This window comes from Papilio machaon, chromosome 19, assembly GCF_912999745.1.
Source record: "Papilio machaon chromosome 19, ilPapMach1.1, whole genome shotgun sequence".
In the NCBI taxonomy this organism is placed as follows: Eukaryota; Metazoa; Arthropoda; class Insecta; order Lepidoptera; family Papilionidae; genus Papilio; species Papilio machaon.
The window spans coordinates 2,510,491-2,530,819 of NC_060004.1; the positions used below are offsets into that span (position 1 = coordinate 2,510,491).

A 20,329-nucleotide genomic window follows, 5' to 3' on the forward strand; every position below is an offset into this window, starting at 1 on the left:
GGAATAGTGGTAACACGTAATGCTCCCAAGGAGAAATTCATTGTTTTTTTTTTAAATCTAAGCATGATAACATGCATACATTGGGGGCTAAAACAATTATAAATCTACCCTCAAGACTGGTTTTCTGAGACCAAAATCCCCTTTTAAAACATATTGTTATCTCTGTTTTGTTAAAAATAATGACAGGGATGACGATATGTTTTATACAGACGATTATGAACGCAGAAACAAATGGTTAATGTCTTAAGAACAAAAGGTAACAAATGGTTAACGACTTAAGTACAAAAGGTAACAAATGGTTAACGACTTAAGTACAAAAGGTAACAAATGGTTAACGACTTAAGTACAAAAGGTAACAAATGGTTAACGACTTAAGAACAAAAGGTAACAAATGGTTAACGACTTAAGAACAAAATATAAAAAAATATGATAAGATTCGAGATAAATATCATTGCGTTTTCATTTTGAAACATTACGAAGCACGTCGATTTGTAAGTCGATAACAAAAGAATAAAAGTAATTGTACCAATTTTTATTTTATATTCCATAGATTAACAATGCGTCATATACATTCCCGTATTGGTTAAATTAATAACAATAACAAACACCCAGAAATCAATATGAAATTCCAGTCTGTTTTATTAAAACTATTTAAAATGTTAATTAGTATTTGAAATATATTTAGACCGTACAATTCTTCCTACACTTATAAATATCTAATTATATTGCAGTACAAGAGTTGTTTTAAGTCAATTTAGTTAACATATTAAGATAATAGAATCAAAATTGGTTATGTCCTAGTTGTTTAAAGTTTAGCAATATTACCAACAATGAAGTACATTTTACCTCATTAAAAAAATGTTTTTAAATTAGGACAGGACATAACCGGTTTTAATTGTGCATCTTTGAATTATTTCACATTGTACCAAATTAAGTAACAAAAAAAATGTAATGATATAATGTACTTATATTTTGTAATTCAAGTTACAATTTTAAGTATTTTAATATGCATTGAATTTGTTATTAGTTGCCTGTTTTCATGAATAGTAATGATGAACAAAGGTCAATAAAATTAATAATTGTTTCCAAATTCTGAATACATTATGATTACAAAGAAATATTAAAACAATCTTTGGATTGACGAGTAAAAGTTTCTCTGGAAATATATATAAAAATATTAATTTATTTAAATTTGCTTTTTTATTTTTTTTAGTTATATTGAAATGTCATTGGTTGAAATAATAAATTGGCCGGCCGTTGCGATACCTGCCCAATAAAATGGCTGAAGAAAATTAATAAGTACATTAATTTAATATATAAAAAAATCTAACTAAAAATTTTTCGTATAAAATAATAATATATAGAGTAAGCGAGGAGTGAATAAATGATGAACTGCACCGCTCTGTCCAAGTAGTAAAGCCTGAAATGAAAATAAACTATTTTTAAAACATAAAACTTTAGTTACTACAAATCATAGAAATTTCACTCTGACCTCAACGAGGATAATGTTAACTACGAATAATTACATCACAGCTTGTCAATAATCATTATTTAATCACTTAACAGTTAAATACAAATTAACATCAGCCTATGCCTGTCTACTGGCTATTGGCTTGCCCAATGCCTACCACAGTATGTGGAAATTAAATCCACTACCGCGTGATAGATGTCATAGAGTCCATATCATTTACCATTAAACTATTGATGCTAATGTATCAAAATACTTACTGTTTATGTAATCTTCTCGCTTGTGGTAAAGTAGCTGGGTCTTCTTTGCAACAATACTCTCGAGCGCCTTTTATGTAATTTCTTATGTATTTACTCCAGTTCAATACCTGCAAAATAGTATATTTATTTTTAGCATGAAATTTACTAAAATACATTAATTTCTTTTTCTAGTAGTTTATCTACTAGTTATTTTTCTCCCAAGTAGAATTGGCGACAGGCAGGCAGTCAGTCGTAAAACAAAATCATTAAGAGTCGCTGACCCCACGTGAGTGAGATAATGACAGGGAGATGATAAATTTTACAACATGAATAAAAATATAAACACATGGAACATTTAGAAATATGCTAAATGTTTACATGAGTTTCCATTGCTAAAGCATTCGTACAAAACAATTACCTCTGTTAGTACGACAGAAATAAGAAAATTCTTTTATACAGTGCCAGCTAAAGTGCGGGTAGTATTGTAAAATTTTTCGTACCCTGGGTTACTGAGCTTCTCTTGAACTGGTATACTTACATTCATATCTGTGTAGAAGGTATCATTATCTTGTTTGGATATCTTCTCTCGTAACGAAACGAAGTAATCGTTTGTGAAGTACCACTCTTTTGTCGTGTAATACTGCAGCACTTCCAGACCGTAGTTGACACGCTTCTGTATTTTCACCATACTGTGGACAAGGTTAATAAAATTAATAATTAAAAAAAAGCCGGACTGACGATAAACACGACGAAGATTTCTAGTTTATCAATCGATATACTAGCGTGTCTTGACTTAATAAACAATACACAAAATCATGTTTGTGATATTCCGAATTGAACATATGTAACTGAGCTTCGGTGGCTCAGGGGTTAAGTGCTTAACTTGCAATCTGCAGGTCCAGGGTTCGAATCCCGCCACGTACCAATGTGTTTTTCGTTTTTCGATTTACATATGCACATTTATCCGACGTTCTAACAGCGAAGGAAAAACATCGTGATGCAAACTGCGCATCTAAGAAGAAATTCAATGATGTGTGAAGTCAACCAACCCGCACTTGGCCAGCGTGAATGACTATGGCCTAGTCACCCCTAACTTAGGGTCGGCTCCGAGGCCCTCAGTGAGGACATATAGTGAGCCGAGGATAAACTGACGTTACACGTGTATACTTGGGTGTAATATAGCAATAAGCACAAGAATTATAATATATTTAATCGACTTTTGTCCTATTAAAATTCTATACCACAATTACCGCTTATTAATTTTCAATTCCATTCTTACCTTCCTATAGTTATATTACGTGTTTTGTTTTTAATCATGATTTCATAATCATTTACTCTAGTTCAGGTATATTTTTTTAAAAATTTGATGTCAATGAAGTCATTGTTGCAAAAAAAAAGTAACTAAACTAAATCATTTGTTTAAGAGTTGACTTCATTTTTTATAATACTTGTGTTTAACTTACAAAGTCTTTTTTCCCATAAGGAACAGAAGCAGGTCCACGAAGTATGCAGGTAGGAAGTGCGTGAAGAATAGCGCTATGAGATGCTGGATGCGAGAACTCTTCGGCGAGCCGCCCGGGTACCAGAGGCACACCGAGAATGGAAACTCCTGCACGTGGACTCGACCTAAATTATTAAATAGGATAGTTACTACAAAAGTTATCTTGATCTTGTCTTGTTTTCGTGAATTCAGGGCCGCTTGTTCATTTGCCACATTTGGCTATAAAAGTCGGGAATATAAAGATCTTGTTCAGCCGAGTTAGTATACCTAGAACTTTTATTATAATAGTTATAGAAAAAATTATTACCCATGTCGAGTGCGCGGCCCCAAGTGAGAGGATTAATTCCTGACTGTGTAATATTGCATACTCTGATTTCCTTTGGTCTGTGAAATAATTGTTTATTAATAGTTAACATCAATATAGGGAGGAATTCTTATCACTATGACACCCGATGATAAAGTATGACAATTACTGTCATACATTTTATAGCAAAAAAATCGATACTTAATAGGCATAAGTTGTGAAATGTATCAACTTATTCAGAAGTTTAACTTACTTTTCAATAGCAGTTATGTAAGCTAGTAATATACATCCATTGACAGCTATGTCCACTGGGACGATGTCGGCGAGGTACGAATCGTTGAGGTGCATTGTGCGAATTACACCTGGAATTTGTAAAACGACCAATTAGAGAAATTGTCGAACTTTTTCTCACTCGTGGGGGTCGCGATCTATCTACAATTCTTTCCTACAATGCATTATAGTTTCGAGAATGTTTAAGACATATAAAGTATTTATTTAGTGTCTTTAAATGGCTTAGTATATTATTTTTACCTTTTCCTGCGCCGACCAGTAGACCTGTAGGTCCATTCATGTTGTCTACCCATCCCGGCAATGGTTCCTTGTGTGCTGCAGATACTGAAAACGGTTTAAATATGAGACAGAGATCTTTCAACATAATGTAATTGATTTAAGTAATCTCTGCCTTTTAACTATTATTTAGTTTATTTTATTGTTAGAGGAATTTAATACTAACCAATAGAAGGCCGAGCAATTGCAATAGGAAACTTTCCTACGTGTTGGGAAACCAAGTCTTCGGTCAAAGACTTTGTGTACGCGTAAGTGTTTGGTTGAGGCTCGATTAATCTGCAACGTAATATAAATTAATTATCAATAGGTTCCAACGAAGTCTTTTCTTTCGTAGAGAAAAATAAGAGGACTGGATGTAAATTTTTATTTTGTTACTTTGTGTCTCAAGGAGGTGGATGTAACTATTTCTATTCTATATCTCGCAACGTCTGGAAAGGTTCCTACACCTTTCTAGTTCTAGGCGTTAGATTCTAGCGTAAGGTCTTCTTCAATCGGTCTTTGGCGACAGGAGTCGACGTTCGCCGTACGTACTCCAATTTGGTGTCGCAGCTACCCAGTCCATGGGTTTTCATCCTTAGTCATGACGTCATTTAAGTTCTTATCTCATCTTGTTGTCATTATCGCTTAGTAAATTACCTACGAGCTAGTCTGACTAAGTCCAAGAAATACTGAGTCTCGGCATTACGACAGAGCAGTGTGGCGATTGCGAGCTATCCACACGTCATTAAAAGCATTTGATCGTGATCTTCATTAATGAAGGGCATGAAGTGATGTACAGAGATAAATTACTTAGGAGTAAGGTGTTTGAGTAGATCATCATCCATCCACCGAACGCAGTGCATAACATCCTGCGGGCGGTGGGGGGCGGGGTACAGGCGTTCTTCCAGCACGGGTAGCTCGCAGCGGCAATACGACGTCGACACATGCAGGAACACCTGCAAATATCATGGAGCTATCACATCAGATAGAGTGAGAGAGCCATCTGATAAGTGGAGGTAAATGATAGGCTAATTGATAAAAGCTAATCCAAGTTTTGAAATAAAGTGATGCAGTTTGTACACGATTGAAAATGTTATGGGTATGGTTGTTGTTGTAATTAGACTGTTATGGTTGTATTATTCTGATAGGAACAAGGCATACCTCAAGCTTCTTCATGCCGGCGGCTAATTTCAGCACTTTCATCGTCCCTTCTGTGTTCATTGCGACGGCATCACGAATGAACATGTCAAATCTAAAAATAAACAACTACTTACATTTTACTGCATTTATATTAGCATGGGTTTCCACTAGATAAATGATAAAATTTTGACAATGATTTTCGTAAGTGTTTCGGCAGTGTAAATGGTCACATTCGAATTATACTAGACACATAAAATGTTAGAGTATTTAAATGTTGTGTGACACAACATTTAAATACTCTAACATTTTATGTGTCTAGTATAATTCGAATGTGACACAACTTGTGTCCATATTGAGTCCAGCTATTAAAGTAAAAAGTGGTGTGCGAGTAATCCGAACTTATGAATTATTCGTTCCGGATACTATGTATTTTAATATTCGAATTCGATAATTCGAAAGGTCCCGAATAAATCGTTCGCATACTAATTTTTTATCGAATTTAAATATTCGAACGATGTCTGTACACCAATAACATAATAGCATCCGACTCTTTTGCTCAACTTTTCGAGAAACATTTGATTCAAACGATATTCGCAGACCTAAGATATAAAAAAATTTCAACAAAACGATACGATAGTTATTTATAATTGTGATTACCTGACACAAGCGGCGCAATGGAACACTATCTGACACTCTCTCTGCAGCTCCTCCCAGTCCGGTATAGATATGCCTAGTTCATCCTGCAGAATATCGCCCGGCACCACTTGCAATTTGTCAAACACTTTCGGCGACGTGTCTTGCAATTTGTCGAATATCTGGAAACATATTAAATATGAAAACTATTATAACTAAATAAAATTTAACCAAGGCTTCGGATGAAAGCAGATTGCTTGTGGCTTACATGAGTATGTTAAGATGGAATAAAAAGAGATAAATTTCTGAATGAATACATAATAAGTAGTTTGAAAGTTGCAGTAATAATGTTGAAATTGAAAAGGATACCGCAGTATAGAGATATTATGCGGAGTGATGGTGGGAACATAAACAAGGAAGAATGATAAAACTTGAAACTTAAATTTTTGATAATGACATTTTACTTACACGGCAATTAATAAAATTCTCAAGACGCTCTTTAGTTCCCTGTCCTTTTTTGGCTCGCATCAACAAATATATCTTGTCTATATCTGGACAACATCGTAAGAGTTTCTCTATCAGAACTTTTCCCATAAATCCAGTTGCTCCTGTGATAAATATCTTCTTGCCCGCGAAAAATTCAGACACGCCAACAGATGGCGTCATGATGACGTTTTTTTTTCTAAAAAAAAAGAAAAGCAACGATGAACAAAGCTACTGCCGAAAGTAATTTAAAAAGTTTTAAAAACATTCAGCACATATAGTTTTTATATTAATCAATCGTAATTAGATGTGACATTAATTTTAAATCAATGTATATCCAAAAAGGATTTTTAAGTACATAAATGGTCTTGTATAAAATTCGTTTAAATTAAAAAAATATATATTTCGTACCGATTGGTTCCGAAACCTCGAGTCGTTGTCACTTCAGTAGACACAAAAAAATATAAGCTTTCCTTTAAATAAAATTCTAAATGTGCATTCAATTTTTACAATGAATTATTTTGGAATATAAATATTCATAGGTATATTTGCATTCAATGAGAATGTGAAATTATATTTACACACTAGCGGTTTCCTGCGACTTTACTATAGCAGAATAATTTAAAAAACAAACAGACAAAATTTTTTAATTTCAATGCAAATACATAAAGAAATTCAATCATCATCATCATCATCATCATCATCAGCTCACTATATGTCCCCACCGAGGGGCTCGGAGCCTACCCCAAGTTAGGGGTGACTAGGCCATAGTCAACCACGCTGGCCAAGTGCGGGTTGGTTGACTTCACACATATCATTGAATTTCTTCTCAGATATGTGCAGGTTGCATCACGATGTTTTCCTTCACCGTAAGAACGTCGGATAAATGTACATATGTTAATCGAAAATCGAAAAACACATTGGTACATGGCGGGATTCGAACCCAGGACCTGCAGATTGCAAGTCAAGTGCTGAAACCCCTGAGCCACCGACGCTCTCATTCAATCATAATGTTCGCGAAATATATTTTTACTAATTGTACAGATTTCACTGTTTGACAATTTCATTTATTGTATAAGGATTTATTTTGAAAAGTTTTAGGGTCCAACAACAAAAAACGTAAGCAGTTGTTCTATTAAATTTTACCTAAAACATACAATATTACCTAAACATACATAATATTACATACATAAATACATAACGTTTTAAGTTTATCGGACGCAAAAAGAATTCGAATTTCTTTTATAATTCATCCACTACCCTGGCGATTCCATATACCCTTACTATAATACATAACAACATTAACTTTTACATAGATACTAGCTGTCGCACGACTCCGCCCGCGCGGTATTACAAAAAAGAAACTTAATCAGTAGACTATGTGTTCTGATCGACTATGTTCTAAATCCCTAGAGATTTGTTGAGCAATTCTACAGATACCTTCTAACGAACATCTATGCAACCATCACTCCATCCAAACATTCGCATTTGTAATATTAGTAAGATAATGTCTGTAAACATATCGACGTCAGTTATTTTATCCCACTAAAATATCTTTAAGGAGGAGACCCTTTCCTAAAAAGCAGTATTTGATCACCAAGTCGGCAAGGCGATGGTTATGACCCCGCCTCGGGCAACACTGCATGGCGTAATTCGGACCTTGGCATTTTTTGTCTTCGCGAAACACTTACATTTTATATCTTGAATATAAACGACGCAATTAAAGGCGTTGACAGGTGCTGTAAATAATATTTTATGAACATCGCAACCATGTCTAGACTAGAGCAAGTGACGGTCGTTGAAACAAATGGCGTTTACTTATATTGTATTTTTATATATCCACGGGCAACGATTAGTTTTTTTTTAAATAGGAAAAATAAATCAATTTTGTGAACCTAACTTGAATCAATATCACCGGTATTAATTAGAATTATAATTAGCTATAGTAGACGATTGTTGTATGAAGTCTATTTCGTTACCGAAATGCAAACGTTTGTGTTTGGTGAGTGGTAGATGTTTGATGATTGTGGTTATTTGTGGCAAACATAAGTGTCACGACTATTGAATTCTACGATACAATGCTCCTTAACTTTATATTATAACTAGCTGTACCCGCGACTTCGAAAGACTCTTAACCGACGTACTATGCGTTGATGTATGGATGTAGCAGAATATAGAGAGAAGGACACCAGGACCGCGCCAAATGTAGATGTTTGGTCTCTGCCTACAGCGCTTTTTTGCCTACTTTCGCATTTATAATATTTGTAAAGAAGTAAGGATTACTATTAAATTACTGAAAGAAAATTATTTTTATTACTTAATTAGGGCGTTTGATTGAAATGAAATGTAATAATATTCATATTCTGATTGGGGTTAATTGTAATCGCTCACAATGTATTGGGAAATAAACAAAGATATATATGATAAAAGTGTGACGGCTGTCGAAACCCTCAGTAACGTAGAAACTGTTGACTAAAAAGGCTAGAGGCTATGACATGATCAAGATAATATTACTATGCATATATTGTAGGACGTCGTTTACATATTAACACATCTTTAGATTATAAATAAGGCGGAACTTAGCGTTTTCCTTGAAGACTTACATTATATTTTCAAATGATATAATTCTTACGTCAGATTAACTTCTATTTTAATACGTTTTTAATGCAGGTCGGTAGTTGGGCAACACAATATTAATTCGCTTTGTTAATTATTTAGGCTATTTAATGTAATTGAATCGAATCGAATAACTTAATGGTTGAGGGTACGGATTTATGATCACGTAGTTGTGAATTCGAAATTCGAATAACTTCATTCTACTGTCGTAAACCATAGTACGAACATCAAGTTTATTTGGAATGGTACAAATATTAGTAAATAAACAAAAATTGGTAAATATAAAAGAAAAATATTGTGATGCAACCTGCACATATCTGAGAAGTTCAATGATATGTGTGAAGTCAACCAACACGCACTTGGCCAGCGTGGTTGACAATGGCCTAGTCACCCTTAATTTGGGGTAGGCTCTGAGCCGCTCGGCGGGAACGTATAGTGAACTGATGTTGATGATGACTCAAAATTGTTGAGTGGCTAATAAGAGTGTCCCTAGGTGTACTTTAAGTTTAAGATATCGGCAATTAAAGACTGCTTTAATGTCCATTAAATCACTCTTAATGCGGTATTTCATCCATGTTAGTACATTTAGACCTCAACAGATATAAGAACCACAATAAAAGTTCTATATTGCGGATTCATTTTATTTGATACAGACATTTTAACAAACCTAACGGCGTTTTTATGATTTATAATGATGACATGGCAATTTTTTAGCTTTATTAGAATACGATTAATTATAATTTAAATTGTTTTTTTAACAAACAGTACCGAATTTTTCTATTACGCGCGGAATTAACTTAATAAGTAGCCTATGTGTTCTTCAGGATTTTGTACTACATCTATGCCAAATTTCATCCATCCATCCATCCAAACCTTCGCATATATAATATTAGTAAGATTATTATAAGAAAAATAAAAAAGTTATTTCAATTATATTACTATAAAAATAATTTAAAGTAAGCATTCTTAACTTACGAGTTAAAAATACATTTAAATCCACTTTTAATTAATAATCCAATAAACTATAACACATTTAGTATTTAATCCATTGTATTTATTCATGAAAAAAATAACACTTTTGCTGGTAATTAAATATATAAGTTGTATAGTAATTTCAGGTGTTACATTATACATGTGATCAATTTATACAAAATAAGTTACATTAATCGCGTAAATTATGTAGGTATTGTTAGAGCATATAGTATATAATTAGGTATTATTGAAGCGGCTATCATTAAAGTGAGATAGAGTAGTTATTCAAACGTTTTTTTTATATATACAGGATATCAGGATATATATAAAAAAAAACGTTTGGTACTATTTCTGTCTTTAGTTATATTAATATTGCCATGATGTATTTTTAATGGGCATAACTAATATCTCACTTCAATGATAGCCGCTTCAATAATACCTAAATATATACTATGCCTATGATGATGTATTAAGGCGGATTCAGGAATCCGCCTTAATACATCGTTTTGAAATGTACATACATTTGTTTGTATTCCAATATGACCGGGTTTGTAGCCATGTACATAAACACATACATTCTCGCGAAATGCGAAAAAATAGCTTAACTTCAATTTCTTTTCTTGATTGTTGGATTTTTTTTATTATTATTGTAATCCGTTACAAACGAACCAACCTCGCTGTGACTCTGACATTGACTTTAAATTAGAGTCGTACTACGCACGGTATTCGCTTCGCAGAAATGACGTCGTTTGCGGGTTTTACCAAAGGTAAACAAAATTTCCTTGTCATTTCAAAATATTTTTTTTCAATTATCTTTAATGAGATGTATAATCTCGTATAAACAGACTCTTTTGTTTGTACTGAGGATTTTACAACAGCTTTTTCTATCAAACCTTTATATTACAAATAAACGCTGAGATCACCGGTCGTTGTACTTAGAGTAATATTACTAAGTAATACAACGTAAAGAATAATATGTATAAACACATAAAATTGTACGTATATTGTAAAATCTAAAAAAAACTGACATAACAGTAAGATATTATTTGAATACTACGACAATGGAAGCCTAACATTATGACTTATTTCGACAGCAGTTAAAGATTTGCTGCGAGCATAATAACAATATTTTTTTAACAAGGAAGCAAATATTTATTCGAAGATTGAGATTGCCAAATCCATATACATCATTTAATTATGCTAAATATCTAAGTTGATGGTCATGTAAAGAGTAAATATATATATATGTACATAGTTCCGCGCACCATTGTGTATTTTAGACACGACTGATGATGCATAGCCCTAGACCTTGAGGTACATGTGTGCATGTACGAAACTGGTTTATTGTTATAAACACTGACCACTAAATACATACTTGTTTTTAATATATATCTATATAATTAATAACATTGAAGTGCCTATGAAATATAAAAAAAGTAAAAACCATGAAATTTTGAAGTTATACGAGTTTATAAAAAAAATTCTTTCTGTATATAAGTCTGTCCGCAAGTTCGCGTTTGTTCCGGATAATCTCTAAATCTGTGCTAACGAAGTCGTGGGTCATCGCTAGTCCATAATAAAAAAAAAACAAAAGAAATATGTAGGTAACCAGAGGTTCAACTATCAGCAAAACAAACTACCAGCATTTGTTAACTTAATTTTATTGCTTGTTCATTTTTTTTAAATTAACTTAATGAATACTACTTCCGGCAGCGGTCGCTTTGCTATTTTCCGATATACGATATACCAATCGCTACACGCTCGTTCGCAATCTTTTCTTATAAAAAACACTAATATTTGTGTTCATTTGGAAATAAAATATTTACCTTATACTGGGTTGCCTATCGTTTAATTATTTTTATAGTGCAGAAGGCTTAGCATAAGTATTCGTGAGAACTTTTTCATAACTAAAAAATCGCATACAAAATTTGACTATTTGTTCGATGACGTTACGAAAGCGTGTGTTACAAACATACGTATTAGACGCTCAATCTTGTTTTTGCGTTTCTAATTTACGATTTTACGTAAATACGTACTTTCTTATGATTCTCCTATGTTTTTTTAAAGTATTTTTTACGAAACTATATAATTTTAATATATCTCATACTATGCCGCAATTTGATTAGATGACTAGACATGTAGTTAAGTATTCATTTCTCAGTTCCCATGATCATTGTTTACAAGATTATATCAATGCTTACGAAGTTGGGTTGGATGGAGAGAACATGGGAACCTATTTTTTCTCGGTTTACACGCAACTTTATTAATAGATAAATTAAATATATATCTTAGTTTTACCAAAATTATAAATACAAATATTAGACGGATGGATTAATGTCTGGATGTTTGTGTAACTTCATAATAGAGATATATTATCTATCAATATATTATTTGTCAAGTATATGTATGGCTTAACTAAATTTTTATACGCCGCGAACAAAGCCACGGTCGACACTTAATTTTACAATTTTCCGTGCATACCTAGACGTCTAGTTATAGCGCTGATAGTCTTATATGTATATGTACAAATATATAAAAATTACATATTCGGTACGAGCAACGTAAATATTATACCGTGTTCACAAAATATTGGTAAAGAAGAACGATTTGAATGTTTCTTTACATTGAATAGGTTACAAAATTATTTTACTGTTTTAAGCTACACTATCCCCGGGTGGCAAGGTGGCAATAAATAGCCTATTTATTACTAGATTTTTTTTTAATTCCACGCGGATTATTTTGCACCGACTGTTATTTGGAGACATAGATTTAATACTTTTCTGTTTTTTTTTTCTTTTTATAAATTAACAAATTACACACTTATGCAAATTATTGATTAGCACAAATCCTTAAGCAATTGCCACGGACGTTTGTGACGAAATGCTGACGAAACATGACGAAGGCTAATATTGAACAGCAAACACTTGACACAGTAGACGGATATTGGCTTATAACATGGTCATGGAATCCATTCGAACTTATACTCTTGAATAAATGTTCTTAATGCAGTACTCAAAGACGTTTATTTATTATTTACGGAATCCCTTAGTGTATACACAAAGTAACTAAAAATAATTAAATAGTACTGAAGTTGTGTGGTTAATAATAATGAAGGAAATATTGTTTTGCTTTTTAATACAGGTGTTTTTGTTTGTTATATTGTCAATTACTTAGTATTTATAACTGTATTAAAACTGTAACCCGCGACTCTGTCCGCGCGTCATTAAATTATTTTAATAAATGTGTGTTTTTCCAGATTATGTTCTACATCATCGTCATCGGAACTTGATACAAATAAATTGGTATTGCCAACCAATTGTAATCTAGTTGTGTAACGTATTAATTGCGGCACATAATGTGTTTTCCGATCTCTCGACGGAAATTACCTCCGCAAATGACATGTTACGTATCTAACTAATCGCTGTTTTTCTAGATTTTTAGACACATTAGTGGGAAAATTCTTCCCATTATGCAAAATTAACATAACTGGTTACAAGTACTTTAGCAATAAACAAAACTAATAATCTATCGCATTGAATATGATAGCATTTTCAAATTATGCTTTTTAAATTTTCCTTTATTTACATTTCTAATTAGTACATAGCGCAACATTTTATTTACAGCAATAAGAATAGATTTATAGATCATTTAACATTAATTTTACGTTAAGTTAAACCTTTTACTAATTTATATCCATGCGTTAAACTACTAGCTGTCACCCGCGATTCCGTCTGCTCGAAATAAAAAAAAAACTTAATATGTAATAGCTATAGTTAAGTAGTAACTTAATCAGTGGCCTATGTATTCTTCCAGACTATGTTCTACATCTGTACCAAATTTCATCAAGATCCATTGAGCCGTTCCGGAGATAACTTCAAACAAACATCCATCTATCCATCCATCCATCTAAATATTTGCATTTAAATATTTTTTCACCATATTCTTATAATACTATAACTTATTTTCTATAGAATACATTTTACAAAAACAAAATTTACAAAAGATTGTTAGTAAGATTTAATTAACTTGTCTTTAATATATTTACCAATGTCATTAAATTCTCAGTGGTCTTGACAGTAGTCTAAATAAATATTTAACGCAAATATAACCTTCATCATTATTTAGTCCCATTACATCAAAATTTTCTGCCAAGTGTAAATCAATGTAGGCCTGTCACGATGAATCTTACGAATATTTACATTGTAAACTAAATGCCCGCAACTTCGTCAGCGTGGAATACAAAAAAGGCTTCGTTACTCCCGCACACAAAAGATACGTTCTATCAAAATTTAAAATTAAAAGTGGAATTTTTTGTTATAGGTACCTTCATGTATTGAAGTGTACCTTCAAGTGAACGAGATACTACTTTTTTTCTTTCGATCAGGCACTCCAGTGTTATCTATAATATAGCTTTTTACGTGTAAAAAATACTGTTTTATAACCATGTTGACATTCATAGTATTAATCACCGGCGGTCAAAGGGTTAAAACACTTGTATATCTCAACAGTGTCAAACTGTATTGTTTCGGCAGTAGAATCCGAAGGCTATACATTCCGATGCGTACAGATTTTAAACGGCCATAGTTTCCTTTTTAAACTGCTAATTATTGTTCCTTATCCAAACATAGTTGACTAGACTGTAATAAATTGCGCATGTCTGTTGTAATGTAACAAAATATTTTGAACGATACTTTCTACGTTAAGAAACAACAAAGTCTAATAGTGTCTTCATGCTTCATTCACTATCAGTTTGTGTGTCAATGTCAACAAAATATATAATGTAATTTGTTCGTCTAATTAGAATGATGGTGTGAATTTTGTACAATGCGTTGTAAGAGGCTCATTTTGTACAATATCACGGTTAGAGCCACGTAAAATATTTTGTCTTCGTCTGTCGTTATATACTAGCTGTTGTACGAAACTTTGCGAGATAAAAAAGAAAATTGTGTAACATAATATGTGATCTTTGTTCCAAATTTAAATCCGTTCAAACGTTGTTCTGAAGTTATATAGTCATCCGTACCATTCTAACTTTTGTATTTTATAATATTACTAGCGACCCGCCCCGGCTTCGCACGGGTGCAATGCAAAATATACCTACTACAGAATGTCCTTATACACAACGTTCACAGCGTTCACATTAGAAACCTTTAAATTTATCAGTGTTTCTCTACTATATTATGCATTTATTATACATACAAACCTTCCTTAAGAATCACTCTATCTATTAAAAAAAACCGCGTCAAAATCCGTTGCGTAGTTTTAAAGATCTAAGCATACATACGGACATACAGCGAAAGCGACTTTGTTTTATACTATGTAATAATAATATTATTAGCTGTCATTCGAGACTGCGGCCGCGCAGAATTAAACAAAATGTAATTATTAGTATAGTAGCCTACACGTTCTTCCAGGCTATGTTCTACATCTATGCCAAATTTCACCGATATCCATGCAGCCTTTCTGGAGATACTAGTAGGAGATAAATATAATATTATTTTAGTAATTTGATTCAACATTTAATTTTAAAAAAGAAAAATAGGATGATACAACATTTTAAATTCACTTCCATCTACAAATTAGAATAACTATAGTTTTTTTTAATTATTAATTTTTTTTTAACTGAAAATACGTCTAATCAAATTAATTATTTCTTAAACATATGTCTGTCAACTTAAACACCAAGTACTATAGTTGCTAACCTTTTTAAACCGTATGTTTTTGTAAAGACTCTTTCGAAACCTTTGTAACTATGATCATTGTATTGTATGCTGTAACACTTTCCCCGTAAAATACACTCGGCAAAAAGATTCAAGCGTTTCGTGGTACGTCATTAAAGCTTGTTTGTTGTAATGACATTGGTTAATTTGTGCGCAGGGCTGTACAACGTTGGCCCGCTAAAGGTTTATTTCGTTGTAACATCATAATTATATTCATTTTTAAGTAATCATGATTTCTGAAACAAAGGTCAACGAGCTATGTAGGAATATCATAGGCTTAGGTTAATATTGATAAGTTGGTACTCCTATCCTATCTTAACCACATTTGAAATCCTATTTAAAACAATTCTAACATTTTTTTTATTATTTGATATTTTTTTAACTCCACTAACTACTTAAGCTGCTAGAAAATGATACTCGAAAATAATATGAAAATATTATAGAGGCGTCAAACTCACTACCTTATGTTTTGCAATCTATCAACTACACCACGAGGTTGTTGCCGCTTAAAAAATACCTGCATATGCGTAAGGCAAAGGTCTATGGCCTTTTAGTATATTTTACATGGAAGACCGGTCACTTATCTCTGTCCTAATGATTATTTAAACGTTACTTTTGTTGTTTTTGCATACAATTTAAAGTTCAGTTTTTCGGTTTTTTCTTTCTGCGTTCTATATTCAAACTTCGTAACTTAATTAAGTTATTTATTATGTTGTTTGACATCAAATTCAAATTAAATTTTATCCACTTTCCATTTACTAATTGAGCAGATATTTTGCAAACTTGTGTAAATGTCGAGATAATGTAATATTGCGATTATCTGGTGATAAAGCTGGAAGGTGGCTATAGAAACTTTGCAATGAATCATAACCTCATCGAGTTTTGTTTCTTTATGAGTACTTTGTCTAATTTTAAATTATTAGCCCTTTTTATTAACAAGATCAAAAGAAAAGTTTGTTTTTATTTTAATTATTTACTCTAACTTCACACATATATTGTCAAGAAGCAACGTGGGAAGAAAAAGAATTCGCCTTCTTTAACGTCGCATCCTGGATGAGGGTTGCACAGGACCGATGGGTCTGCAACGTGGCGATCTTTGGGGAGGCTTATGCCTAGCAGTGGGCGTTACGTGGCTGAGAAGAAAATAGTCTCATTTTGTCACAAAAAAGAGAAAAGCAATTATGTAATAAAATGTTATTGTAAAATTTACAAGTCATATATTCAATTGTTAAATCTATATATATAAAAGAAAGTCGTGTTAGTTACACTATTTATAACTCAAGAACGGCTGAATCGATTTGACTGAAAATTGGTGGACAGGTAGCTTAGAAGCAGGAAACGGACATAGGATAATTTTTACCCCGTTTTCTATTTTTTATTCCGCGCGGACGGAGTCGCGGGTAAAAGCTAGTTACTTCTATAAGACTAATGTAAGAACATTATGTAAATAACTCATTAAATATAATTAATACAAATACACATACGAAACTTGCAAAACTTGAATTTAATTAAGCCATTGCAAAATTATTTAAAATATTTCAATTTTTATTTATATTGCAATGGGAAATTTTCTTAGGAAAAATGAAATTATAAAATCTTTGCAAAAAAAGTTGTGTTATTACGAAAACGTAGTCGAGCTTTACGAAATGAAATTTTTAAATTCGCTCCATTAAAGTCGAAAAGAATGACAATTTCTGACGAAAAATATTTTTCCTTTAACAGAATCATTTGCAAAGTTACTTGATATTATGACAATGCAAATATGTAAATATGTGTTTAGTTATTTTTTATTCCTACACTACATGAATTAGATATGTACACCGGCCCGTATAGGGCGTAAAGTATAATGACAAAACTCATACAAATTTTGACATATTTTTTCGATGACGTTACGAAAACAAATATCGCAAATATTCTAGATAGACCCTCTGTCTGTTTTTAATCATTATGTCATGCATTATTCATATGTTTTTCGTTTTCTAGACTGTTTTACGATCTCTGTGGGATCTATTACGTAGTTGTTCAATTTTAATTTTTGCATTTTGAACTTTGGAATCATTTATGTACATCATAATGTACGAGTATATTACATTATCAAACTTCTCACATATTTTCTATAATTACCAATGAAATAGAAATATTAAATTATGTTAAACTCTTACACACCTACAATTTTAACTGAACAATCGAACTGTTCAGTTAAAGACTAATGCATTTTTATATAAAAGATTTTCATCCAATACTTGATCCGATTGAAATTATGTTAACCTTAAGATCTGATTGTTAAATTTTCGGCATTTAAATTTTTGAACATAAAAATAGCAGTACTAGTAGCATCGGCCCTTATTATATTCAGATAAATACAATATAAATAATTTAGTAGTTTATGTTAAGAAATAAGTTATCCTTTATAGTAGTGTTATAACATAAAATAACAGTTTAAAAAAAATTCGCATATTGCAACAACGTGCCTCATACGATTCTTGTTTGGTTGTGCAACATTTGCCATTCAAGACCGTGTCGCCTTGAAATAAGAGCTATAATTATATGAACGGTTGTGTAATGAGAATTAATTAATTCTTTGAAAACATTGTCTGCATATGTACAGTTTTTGTTTATAATTAGGGTAATATTATCTGTACATACAAAACATTGTTTAAACCTTTATCTCAAAAAAAGTCACGATTATTTTTAAATTTGTGTGTGGGTGTTATACAAAAACTCAATTAAGAAAATATATACATATTTCAATTGACCGCCTAATAAGTATAATGGTATTTTTTAACTTTTTTTATTTTTTTAAATAAAAATATTTTCATTAAAAAAAACTTTTCCAAAATAATATTTAAAAAAACTTTATACATAATTGTCAAATAAAAAAAACTTACTGTTTTGAAAATATGAAGCGAAAAATTTAATCACACACAAGTACAACTATTTTTTTATAAACACAGCACCAAAAGTTCAACAAAAATCACAAAAGAATCTGTTACTCCAACCGTTGACTACGACATCCCGACAGAGAATGGCGCATGATCTTGGAACTATACGAGTCCGAGAGAACGACTCAATCTTCGACTGCGAATCACCGTCTTATGGGCCTAACTGATGACTCAAAGAAGCGACCCTTATTACCAAGACACCGTGTTGATGTTTTTTTTTTAAATATCAATGAAATTACTAGACATTTTACATTTACGAGAGTAGATGTTGCGTATTTTTGTTGCGTATGCGCATCGGATGAGTGAAATTTATTGTTTTTTTTTTGGTTGCTTCTTTTGGCGGGGGTTGTGCAATACGGATTCATCATTGTCACGACCATTGCCATTCTGGGAACGATTGCAAGCTTGTTAAACAAGTTATTAACAACTCTTACGACAATGAGATAAAAATGAACAGAAAATAATTTTAAAATTTAAATACTAAAAAATCTTAATAAATTTATGTTTATCTCATGACTTCTTAGGCTCTGTTGTCGACTACAACCTTTAGAGATGCAGGTTATTCCATCGCAGCTTCACATCGCATCAACGTTGCGACCCCAGTGAGTCACGTAGAATAGGAGATTCGTAGAAAGTATTTCCCTCGAGTAGGCATCAGCACGCTACCAAACACGTAGCGGAACCCATCTCGAGCGGCGACTAGGAGTGGTTCTACCCCAAGTACCGCCGTCACCATCAAACAAGGTGGGAGCATAGGCGAAGTATCATTAGCATAACCTGAATAAGAATCTAAAGTCATTTTATTGGAACGAAGTTCCTTATCGCGCGTTGTGAAAGGGGACTAGACGGAAAAAATTCTTACGAAAAGTTGTCACGACACTTTTTGCTATATCACCATGGCAACGACGCGACAATATATAACGAAAATTCATAGAAATAAAATGTACTTCTTGTGAAGACTTAAGTTTTTTATGCATAGAATAAACATTGGTTCCTTCACTAATTAATTGAAAGGAACTTCGTTCCATCCGGGTGTCCCTTGACACCTCTCAAGTTTTTTTATTAAATTCGATTCAGCTGCAGTATCTATAAAATTTATCTCAGCTCATCTATAAAATTTCAATATAAGTAGGAACCTTATACAATGGATTTTACTTATGCACAAATTTCAGTTATAATCATATGTCAACAAAGAAATATGTCATTAAATTATTTATTTACAGGTCAATGTTTTCTGCATTTCTCTTTCATCATCCGACGAATATCTGGTGAATGTTTGGCAGAATTTTGCAAACGATTCGATTGGAGAATGGCGCAAGGAATAATCAATCTTGTTGTATACGTTGTGTAAAATGTGAAAAGATCACGCATTATCTCTTTGGTATTTGTACGACACGGTTTGAGAGAAGAGTTGTCTCTATTATCTTTTACATTAAAGTTGCCAAATTTTCTAATAAAAGCCTATCGACGATTTCGTCCCCACTGTGAGGCTTAGCCTATCCAAGTTATGGGTAAATAGGTTTTAGTCAACTGCGTAGGAATATACGGACTGGTTGACATTACACATGATTAGAACTAGCTGTCGCATATGAATTAAAAAAAAATAGTAGGCTTTGTTCTTCCAGACTATGTTCTACATCCGTGCCAAATTTCAGCGGGATCCGTTTAGTGGTTGTGTAGGTATCTTCTAATAAATATCCATCCATCCATCCAGCTAAAGCTTTTCATTTATTAGTAAAATTACGTTACAGTATTAGTGGTACTT

At 32.4% G+C, this 20,329-nt stretch overlaps 1 protein-coding gene across 1 annotated transcript; it reads right to left on the reverse strand.

The window, feature by feature from the left end:
• Positions 1 to 1,203: 1,203 nt before the first annotated feature.
• On the reverse strand, positions 1,204 to 18,726 carry LOC106721259 (putative fatty acyl-CoA reductase CG5065). The gene is made up of 13 exons (XM_045682339.1): positions 18,511 to 18,726; positions 6,300 to 6,513; positions 5,856 to 6,013; positions 5,220 to 5,310; positions 4,869 to 5,014; positions 4,246 to 4,355; positions 4,044 to 4,127; positions 3,766 to 3,874; positions 3,516 to 3,592; positions 3,171 to 3,333; positions 2,246 to 2,396; positions 1,729 to 1,835; positions 1,204 to 1,420 (listed from the first exon to the last, which is right to left on the reverse strand). Exons 2-13 carry the CDS (start codon positions 6,495 to 6,497, stop codon positions 1,327 to 1,329), a joined length of 1,488 nt encoding a protein of 495 aa, XP_045538295.1. The 5' UTR covers positions 6,498 to 6,513; positions 18,511 to 18,726; the 3' UTR covers positions 1,204 to 1,326.
• Positions 18,727 to 20,329: the final 1,603 nt, after the last annotated feature.